Here is an 11,396-nt window from a genome sequence, read left to right as displayed (position 1 = left end):
TAAAATTTTTGGCTAAGAAATAATAATTTATTTATTTTTGGTGTGGTCACAGATAAATTTGGTAAATCCTAAATTTTGAGCCCTGAAAAGTCATGTGTAATTAAAACTTACTGCAATGCGACAACCCATTTGCTCATGCACATTGAGCAAGCTCATACACAACACACACAAGAAGTGAAATGAATGAGGAGGCATGTTGACATAATACAAAATCTAAATCAAGTAATTTTAGCATGTTAAAGTCAAATTTATGCATTGTTGTACATTTCTGCTGTATGATTGACTCTTATGTCAATATAGAGTAAAAAAAGTCCAGAGCTTATTATTGTTATGAACATAAATTTTATCACAATTTGATTTAATATCGAATAGCAGGTTTACAATTTACTTGTCATAAACACTATATCTCTAAGACAACCACAATGTGATCAAAGTTCATTCAACTACAGAACAAATGAGAATAATCAGTTTGTAGCCTCCCTCTGGAAAAAAGTAACTAGACCACGAGAAATTACAGTAGTAATTGTTTGACCCATGTGTATAATGATCTAATATACAGTTGAAAGTCAGAATTAGTAGCCCCCTTTGAATTTTTTAAAAATATTTTCCAAATGATGTTTAACAGAGCAAAGACATTTTCACAGTATGTCCGATAATATTTTTTCAACTAGAATAAAAGCAGTATTTTTTTATTTTTTAAAAAAACGTTTTAGGGTCAAAATTATTAGTCCCTTTAAGCAATTTTTTTTTTGATAGTCTACAAAACAAACCATCATTATACAATGACTTGCCTAATTACCCTAACCTGCCTAATTAACCTAATTAACCTAGTTAAGCCTTTAAATGTTACTTTAAGCTGTATAGAAGCGTCTTGAAAAATATCTAGTCAAATATTATTTACTGTCATCATGGCAAAGATCAAATAAATCAGTTATTAGAAATAAGTTATTAAAATATTATGTTTAGAAATTTGTTGAAAAAATTATTTTCTCTGTTAAACAGAAATTGGGGAAACAAATAAACAGGGAGGCTAATAATTCTGACTTCAACTGTATTTATAAAATACCACATAAAGCACGTTTTAATTATCTTTATGCTTAACGTGGATTATGCCTTAACGCTGTAAAGACCGAATTCAGTTACCTTAATGCACATTATACTGGCAAGCAGATGAATCTAATATAAACTAATTGCACATTAACCTCTTTGCATTTTGTGTTCTGTTCATCTTCTTATTGTTCTTGTCTATTATTATTTGCTTATTGAATGATCATATTACTATTGCTAAAATAACTGTCAAATCAAAGCAGTGGCACTTTTATTGCCTCGACGTTCAGACTGAATACTTATTCCTGTGGGGATTTAAGTCTTTCCTTATTCGTTACTTGTAAATCAGTTAGGTAAATGGAGGACTTAGAAGTATATTGCAGCATGTGCGCAATACATTTTCATACATACCATGGAATTACTGCTATTGGGAGGGCACCATCTTTGTGAACTGTCTCAGAGATGTGAGCTAACAAGAGAATTTTTTGCAGTTTGATTTCAAGAGGAATTTAAGATTTTATTTCATTACAAATATAAAGAAAGAATAATGAATATCTGGTTTGATAAATACTAAGGAATGAAAGTTCATTTGTCTTGCAGGTATTTGGCGTACAACTCTCAAACCTATGGAGGCTGGTGGTCCATACACACTGACTGCATATCAGAGCACAACTAATAGCTCGATTGTTCTTAAAGATGTGCTCTTTGGAGACATCTGGTTATGTAGTGGACAAAGTAACATGGCATTCACTGTTGGCCAGGTAAATAAATTTCTTTTAACATCAAATGTGACAGTAGGCACATTTTCATTACCCTTGTAAATTGAAAATGGGAAGCAAAAATGTGCCTAATGGAAATGTCCATTTTGCAAAAATGTCAATATATCGCACAAAATCATCCACTATAACTTTCCAGGAAGAAACACATTAGTGGCTGCTATCAAGTACAGGGAGTACTACCTTGCTCTTAATGTTTGTCTAATGTCTCCCTTTATTAAAAATAATGACGAGTGTGTTGGCTGTGATATAACTAAACCTATAGAATATATCTGTCTGCATGATTTTTAGAATTTGTTGTCACACAAGGACAAGTTTTGGTCACATAAACTCTGGATAATAGAAACTGTCAATTTTTGCAAGTATTTTATAAACATTTAATAATTACTTCAAAGGTTTTGCAGCAGTTTGTAATGGAAACACAGCTAGCCACATCTTCCGGGTGTGTATCATAAGGTCTTGTTCTTCAATAGGTGATTAATGCAACAGAGGAACTAACCATGGCCTCAAAGTTCCCAGATGTGAGAATTTTCCAGGCTGCGCTGGAACAAAGCAAAAAGGAACTAACTGATCTCGCAGGAGTGGAAGTTCCTTGGTCCAAACCAACACCAGGTATGGAATTTGGCTTTGAACTTTTTTCTTGTTTTTGTGTTAGCAGGCTTTATGCATAACACCTCATTTTTCATGAAGTGAGATCAACAGCTGTTCTTGTTATCTTTGTGTGTTCATCATTCAAGGCTTGCTTGGTGGAAAGGATTTCAGTCATTTCTCTGCAGTTTGCTGGCTCTTTGGCCGTTACCTCTATGAGAAACGGAACTATCCCATAGGCCTGGTTCATTCGAGTTGGGGAGGAACACCTGTTGAGGCCTGGTCATCCCCAAGGGCACTTCACAAATGTGGCTTAAAGAACTCAGTTATCAGGTATGATACCAGAATACACTGTTTTACTATGTTATTAAGTGTTATATTGTTACATTTTGCGGGGATTTGTGTCATCTTTAATTTGAGTACTCGTACACTAGTATGTAATTTACTAGGGATAACATACAAAACACCAGCAAGCATTTTTTTGTTTTTAAAAGATGTCTAATAGATGTTTAATAGATGTCTAAACGGTCATCTTTGCTAAAACAAGGTTAACTTTAGGCTGTCAGTGAAAATCTAATAGACATCTTAGAATAGGCCAAAACTAGACTAGTCATCAAATAAACAGAAATTAATGACTACACATATAAAGTCTGTCTAATATACGACTAGTCTAGTTTTGGGCTATTCTTAGATGTTTAGTAGATTTTTACTGACAGCCTTGTTTTAACCAAGCTGTCTACATTTAGATGTCTATTAGACATCTATTAAACATAACATTGTTTGCTGGGTGGTAACAATTTAGAAATAAGGTATTGCCTTCAGTAGCCCTTGCAATTTTAATTGTTATGCAATTGTTAGTATTGATAAATGATTGATAATAATTGTTACAATAGTTTATATATTTTTAGAGTATGTTCTGCAGCAACCTTAAATGTGTTGATTGTAATGAATTAACAATGACAGATTATGGTATTTAAAAGGTTACATTGGGAAAACATACTTTTATCGAAGATTAAACTGTGCACACTCATGTTTTAAACACTACATGGTATTAAATTACAAACATTTTTGTCATGATTTATGAAACTATGGTCATGATTTAAACTATAGACACTCCTAATTGTCATTGACCTACATAGGTAAATGAGGTTGCTTAAATAGTTTTAGTATAATACACTACAGTAAAGTACAGTGAAGTGATTTTTCTCTTATTTAACATTCTCAACTTCTATAACTGAATTGACTGCAGTGAGCAAAATACCTGGAGCAGTTCAGTGCTGTGGAATGCCATGATCCATCCATTACTCAACATGACAATAACCGGAGTCATATGGTACCAAGGTAGTACATTTAGAATGCTTCTTTATAGCAGTTGTACAATGTGCAAACACTTGCTGTTTTATCCCTTCTTTTTTCTAACCTCAGGTGAGGCTAATGCAAACTACAACAGGGATAAATACAACTGCACTTTCCCTGGCATGATTGATGACTGGAGAATAGCTTTCCATGAAGGCTCTGAGGGCCAGACTGCATTAGACTTTCCATTTGGATTTGTTCAGGTGCTTTTAAATAGTCAGTACTGGATAAAATATGTCTTAATATTTTGGACACGACCTATGTGTCATTATTTCTAATTAGGCATGGGCCGCTATAAGATTCTGACAGCATGATAACCTTGGATAAAAATATCACAGTTTCACGGTATTGTGATCACTACCCTAAAATATATTCTTTTTAAATGTCTGGGTAAAAAAAAAAAAAATCTTTTTTTGCCTTTGAACACGATATATTTTATTTTAAGAAACATTTAAAATATTTTGGAGCAGTAAACATGTCAGGCTAAATAATTCAAATTAATTATAGACTCCTGCTGTCTTTGTTAATTTCAAAAACAGAAAATTCAGAACGGCATTGGATATCTTTTCTGCTGGAGATACTGTTATCCTAAAAAAACGAAAGGAATGGTATAGCAGAAAATTTTGGTGGTTTAAAATCTTGACTTTTCCAAAGCGCGGTATGCCTTAAAAACAATTATCGTCCCATGCCTATTTCTAATACTAATTAGAAGTAGTTTGTAATAATTATATATATATATATATTTTTTTTTTTATGAATAATAATAATATCGTTCAATTATTTGGATGATAAAGCAAACCTTTTGGCAGTAATAATTTAGACTTGTCCCAGTCCTTCACAGTTAATTCTAATCAGCTGATTTTGTGCTTTGAAACATCTTATAGTTTATTACTCTTAATATTTTCTATGGAAACTGGGATACACTACATTTTAAGTGTTATTTATATAAAATTAGAGTAAACGTATAGTATCTAAATATGTCAACTGTATATTTAGATTATAGTAATCTAAATATACAGTTGAATTATTAGCCCCCCCTTTGAATTTTTTTTTTTTTAAATATTTCCCAAATTATGTTTAACAAAGCAATGAAATGTTCAGTCTGTCTGATAATATTTTTTCTTCTGGAGAAAGTCTTGTTTGTTTTATTTTGGATTGAATAAAAGCAGTTTTTAATTTTTTAAAAACCATTTTAAGGTCAAAATTATTAGCCCCTTTAAGCTATATTTTTTTCGTCTACAGAATAAACCATCATTATACAATAACTTGCCTAATTACCCAATCCTGCCTGGTTAACCTAATTAACCTACTTAAGCCTTTAAATGTCACTTTAAGCTGTATAGAAGTGTCTTATCATGGCAAAGCTAAAATAAATCATTTATTAGAAATAAGTTATTAAAACTATTATGTTTAGAAATGTATTGAAAAAATCTTCCCTTCGCTAAACGGAAATTAAGGAAAAATAACAGGGGGCTAATAATTCTGATGTCAACTGTATCAACACTGATAATAATTAACACCAAAATAATTTACAGTAATTAAATGGTTACACTCTATTTTGTCATTTTTAAAGTGTAATTGTACTATTAGTAATGTTAATTAACAACACTTATTCACTGTATTTACAGTATGCATAATTTGAAGTTACTATAGTATGTAGATGAATGTAACAAGGACACTTCTAAGTAATGTGGCCTAATTAAAACAATGTTACCAAATTAAGAACCACATCAACAGGTGTCTGAATGATCTGAAGTTAATGTGTTTTATACTGTATTTCTTGATCAGATAAACGGAGCCATGGCAACTATAAGAGATTTCTATATAATTATTTTGGCTGAGAGTGTATAACACAAAATTGCACTTTCATTTTATTTCTAGCTATGCACATATAAGACAAATGATCCAAAGGATGGCTTCAGAGAAATACGCTGGCATCAGACCGCAGACTATGGCTTTGTCCCTAATGAGCGCATGAAGAACACCTTCATGGCTGTTGCTGTTGATGTACCTGATGAAAAGTCCCCTTGGGGCAGGTGAGAAGGAATGGAAACTTTATTCCAATTGTCTAATAGAAGTGGAGTCTAATGCTGATTTTGGGTGGGTGTTTCAATAGTATTCATCCAGAGGATAAACAGGATGTGGCCTTCAGACTTGTGCTTGGAGCAAGAGCTGTTGCCTATGGGGAGAAGAATGTATCTTTCCAAGGACCTTTCCCTACTCAAGCCGTGCTCGGCAACAGTTACATTACCATTGTGTTTAATCAGGATATTAAGGCCAGTAATGAAGCTGGTTTCTTTGAGGTAAGGCATTGCTCATATACTGGCCAACATTGGTTTAAAGCAGGGGTGCCCAAACTTTTTTTTATGAAGGGCCAAAAACCAAACTTGATTGAGGGTGGTGGGGCGAAGGTAACTATATCAAAAAAATATTACGTTAAAGCTGTCATGGGTAATTTCCTAATTCATTTATTTGATATTAAAAAACTAAAACTAGAAAACATTGCTTCATATTAACTAATGGATATATATGCTTGCTGATGTTTTCTGCATTGTCTTCTGTCTGTCTATCTTTACGTTTTATAAAATCAGATTCATTTACAGATATGTTTAATTGAAACATGTCATTTTAGTTGGCTTTTTGCAGCTGAGCAATAAAACAAACAAAAACAAGGTTATGTTAAATTAGAAATGACAATCTCTTCTCAGATGTGATGGTGGGCCAAATCAAAGGATACCATGGACCAACTTTGGCCTGTGGACATCTTTGGTTCAAAGTAATGAATTAGAAATAATCTATTTTCTGTAACAGTAGTTTTTCTCAGGAATTGTACCTCACTAAGTAGTTTTAAAAGGTCTACTTTTACTTGAGTAAATTTTTGTGTGGTATCTGTACTTCGCTATTAAGTGTGTGCTGTGCTATTTTCCTTTAAATTGCAGTGACTTTATATGTTTATTTTTTCTTTGCCATGGTGATTGGCTAAAAAGCAATCTGATTTGTTATTCCTGTCCAATCAAATTATGCATAGAATCTCATAGAAACATAAGACCTCAAGACATGGACACTTTATAAATGCAGCAAACATGGACAGTGCAAAAGCATTAAAGGTGTCACAAAATCATTACGCAGTGACCAAAAAGAGACTGTTTTCACTGCATGTCACTGATGAGAAGATGAAGGATGTCTAATGTATGATGACTGAAATCTCAAATGTCCTTAAATTAGTTAAATGCACTGCAGAATGTTACATTTTCAAATACATTCACAAATTACATGTATTCTATCAGTGCTTAGTTTGCTCACCAACTGCTCGAAACTCGTAGCTGGTTAGTCAGAGTTCAAAATGTGTTAAGCACTAACATCATTACAGATATATTTTTGCCCTTTTTTGAGATTTTTAGGTAACACCGATTTTGTTCAGCATCATGCTGCTTTCTGTCAATTTATTATAGGTGTACAATTGAAGTCAGAATTATTAGGCCCCCTTTGAATTTTTTTTTTCTTTTTTAAATATTTCCCAAATGATGTTTAACAGAGCAAAGACATTTTCATAGAATGTCTGGTAAAAAATTTTTCTTCTGGCGAAAGTCTTATTTCTTTAATTTTGGCTAAAATAAAAGCAGTTTTTAATTTTTTTAAAAACCATTTTAAGGTCAAAATTAATAGCCCCTTTAAGCTATGTTTTTTTCGATTGTCTACAGAACAAACCATCATTATACAATAACTTACCTAATTACCCCAACCTGCCTAGTCAACCTAATTAACCTAGTTAAGCCTTTAAATATCAATTTAAGCTGTATAGAAGTATCTTGAAACATATCTAGTAAAATATTATTTACTGTCATAATGGCAAAGATAAAATCAGTTATTAGAAATGAATTATTAAAATTATTGTTTAGAAATGTGTTGAAAAAAATCTACTCTCTGTTAAACAGAAATTGGGGAAAGAAAATAAACGGGGGCTAATAATTCATGGGGGCTAATAATTCTGAATTAAACTGTATAAATTCTGTCGGTTTATTATAGGTATATATATTAATGTAATGTTTTATTGCATTAAATTTACCTCACATTTAAAATTTTATAGACCATGAATGCCAAATAATTTAACTTACACTTAGAAACATGCTTAAAATAAAACGGCACTGATGCAAGCCATCACAATGTGGTCACCTAGGTTTGGTCAGAAACCGGACTCAAGTTGGAACTAAATTGGCTGAAAGTGCTCCAGGAAAATATTTACACTACCAACAGCAACCTGAATTGTTGATTGATACAAGGCTGGATTCATGCTTTCAAGTTATATACTCTACAGTTTTTACCCTAAAACTACAATGGTGCAGCAGAAATCTAGACTCATCAGACCAGATAACCTTTTTCAGCAGTTTCTGAAATAATTAGACCCCGCCACATTCAAAATCACACAAATCCCCACTTATTCCCCATAATGATGCTTCAGCAGATCATCTTGACCATGTCTATGAGCATATCAGGGTTATTCCAAGGAAACAGAGGGCGTGATTTGCAAAAAAATAAATAAATCTCTTTTTCATTTTCAAACAAGGAAAACCAAAACGCAAATCCATATATTTATTACTTAAACCAGCAAGTAAATTTAACAAATGTAACAAGTTTTTGAGGCCCGGATGTTAAGATGTAACCAAAACGTGGCTCTTAAATTAATGGGACCACACTACTTTGGAAATGACAGAGGGGTCATAAATATAAATAAATAAATAAATCTTAATTCCCAAATCATTCAAACAAATGAATAAAATACCTGCATCATATTCATGTATAATTACATCCTGAAAATAAATTTAAATTATTTCTTTTACTCATTGATATTTGACATTCACTTGCGTGGACTTAAGTTAATAGATAATTAGGAGCTACCTGTCCTTTCGTGTGCTTAAGAAGATAACATAAACTACCTAACTTGGAGCATATTTAAACAATTAAACAAAGAATATAAACCCACAACAAATACCCATTTACTAAAAGAAAAATAAACAAGAACCTAATACATAGAAACACACATCAAAACAATATATAATCAAATTAATCATTTTTATATGTAACCTCTGTTTTCACAATGCGCTTATTATATTGAGTTGCTGCCATGTGATTGGCTAATTAAATATTTGCAAATTAGAGGTGTGCGTAATGAAGTATATTTTCAAGTTCATATCTAATTTGAATATTGTGAATTTTATTTTTAAAACAATTAATCAAAGATTCAATTAAAGGTTGGGTTTGTTTGATGTGAGAAAATACTGTTGAATTGACCTCGGCTTACCAGTTGTGTTTATTTCTACCATAGATCTGCTGCTCTGAGGATAAGATGTGTGAAACAGACGACAAATGGACACCTGTTGCCATTTCAAGCAGTGGATTGAATTACATCTTTGTAGAAATACCACCATGCCCTGCTGCTATTACGGCTGTCCGCTATCTCTGGACAGACTGGCCCTGTAAATTTAAAGCTTGCCCCATCTACAGCTCTGATGGTCTCTTACCTGCACCACCATTCATTATGGGCATAACAAGCCAGAGACCAACTACAGTATTCTGATCTAGTTTATGAAACTAAAATCTGCATATTTTGTATGTTTCTGTTCTGTATGATGATCTGGTGATCTGAATCTATGCTAAATGAGACATACTAACTGAGAAGTTCTTAAGTGAGCATAGTTCTTGTGACTAGGATTAAAAGCTACTGTAGGTTTTGCTAATTGTGCATGTTTACAAAGAGATTTTAAATGACTGTATTTCCGCAAATCTTTTTCATTGACGTAACCTGAAAATATGAAATGAATGTAACTTAAAGGGATAGTTCACCCAGATTGAAAATGTATTCACTATTTACTCATTCTCAAGTGGTTAGAAACCTGTATGAGTTTCTTTCTTCTATTGAATACTAAACCAGATGTTTTAAAAGAAAGCTGAAAACCTGTAATCATTTATATCCAAAGCAGGAAAACAATTACTATGCAAGTCAAAGGTTACATTACATTTACATTTACATTTAGTCATTTAGCAGACGCTTTTATCCAAAGCGACTTACAAATGAGGACAAGGAAGCAATTCACACAACTATAAGAGCAGCAGTGAACAAGTGCTATAGACAGGTTTCAGGTGTGTAAAGTCTAAGAAGCAAAGCATTAGTAAACTTTTTTTTTTTCAGCATTTCTCAAAATATCTTCCTTTGTGTTCAAATGAAGAAAGAAACTTAGACAGGTTTGGAATAAGTAAACGCTGAATAAATGACGGTAGAATTTTCATGTTTGGGTGAACTAGACCTTTAGCTGAATTCTACTGCAGTATTCCTACTGAGTTCATTCAGTTTGCACTTTATGATTATGATTTAAATATCACACAGTCGTAAAAAAAAAAATCAGTATGTTAAAAATCTGTATTAACTTTTATGTGAATTAATATTAAACATTTTGTGTTAAAAACATTTGATAATTTGTTTGATTTCAGTTTTTGTTTGAAGTGTCTTGATTTGAAAATTCATATAATTTACTGCAGGATTACATTGACTTTTATACAGTTTTAAGGGAAAACATGTTTACACATTGCAGTGTAATAATGGCAAATAAGTATTATTAATGCGATAACCCTAATCCAAACTCCTAACCTAAAGTATATCCATTCATTCATTAATTTTTTTTTCGGCTTAGTCCCTTTATTAATCGGGTCGCCACAGCGGAATGAACCGCCAACTTATCTAGCATATGTCCTATGCAGCGGATGCCCTTCCAGCTGGAACCCATCACAGTCATTCACACACAAACACTACGGACAAATTTAGCTTATCCAATTCACCTATACCGCATGTCTTTGGACTGCGGGGGAAACCGGAGCACCGGGAAAAAACTCACGCTAACACGGGGAGAACATGAAAACTCCACACAGAAATGCCATCTGACCCTGTCGAGGCTTGAACCGGCAACACTGCTGTGAGGCAACAGCACCACCTACTGCGCCACCACACTGACTTAACCTAAATTATGTACAAATTGTTATTTAATATTCCAAACGACTAATTTTGTGTTTAAGTCCTCTCCTTTGGAACACTAAATCTCATATACAGTTGAAGTCAGAATTATTAGCCCCCCTTTGATTTTTTTCTTTTTTTCTTTTTCTTTTCTTAAATATTTCCCAAATGATGTTTAACAGAGCAAGGAAATTTTTACAGTATGTCTGATAATATTTTCCTTCAGGAGAAAGTCTTATATGTTTTATTTTAGCTAGGATAAAAGCAGTTTAAAAAAACATTGTAAGGTCAAAATTATTAGCCCATTTAAGCAATAATTTTTTTGACTGTCTACCGAACAAACCATCGTTATACAATAACTTGCCTAATTACCCAAACCTGCCTAGTTAATCTAATTAACCTAGTTAAGCCTTTAAATGTCATTTTAAGCTTTATAGAAGTGTCATGAAAAATATCTAGTAAAATATTGTTTACTATCATCATGGCATAAATTAAATAAATCAGTTATTAGAAATAAGTTATTAAAACTATAATGTTTAGAAATGTGTTGAAAAAAATCTTCTCTTCGTTAAACAGAAATTGGGGGGAAAAATTAACAGGGAGGCCCAAAAATTAAGGGGGGCTAA

General features: G+C 32.5%; 1 protein-coding gene across 1 annotated transcript; it reads left to right on the top strand.

Annotated features, from left to right (window-relative positions):
* Positions 1-1,647: 1,647 nt before the first annotated feature.
* siae (sialic acid acetylesterase) lies at positions 1,648-10,230 on the top strand (the record flags this gene model as incomplete). The annotated part of the gene is made up of 8 exons (XM_056478054.1): positions 1,648-1,808; positions 2,297-2,435; positions 2,561-2,744; positions 3,661-3,752; positions 3,837-3,970; positions 5,649-5,803; positions 5,884-6,070; positions 9,091-10,230. Coding segments are annotated over 8 exons (1,304 nt in total), but the record flags the coding sequence as incomplete, so codon positions are not given.
* Between the last annotated feature and the right edge of the window lie 1,166 nt (positions 10,231-11,396).

The sequence above is a fragment of the Danio aesculapii genome, chromosome 18 (genome assembly GCF_903798145.1).
Source record: "Danio aesculapii chromosome 18, fDanAes4.1, whole genome shotgun sequence".
NCBI classification, from domain to species: Eukaryota; Metazoa; Chordata; class Actinopteri; order Cypriniformes; family Danionidae; genus Danio; species Danio aesculapii.
Note: the sequence above shows the minus strand (reverse complement) of the source record. Positions and strands in the feature narration are given on the sequence as shown.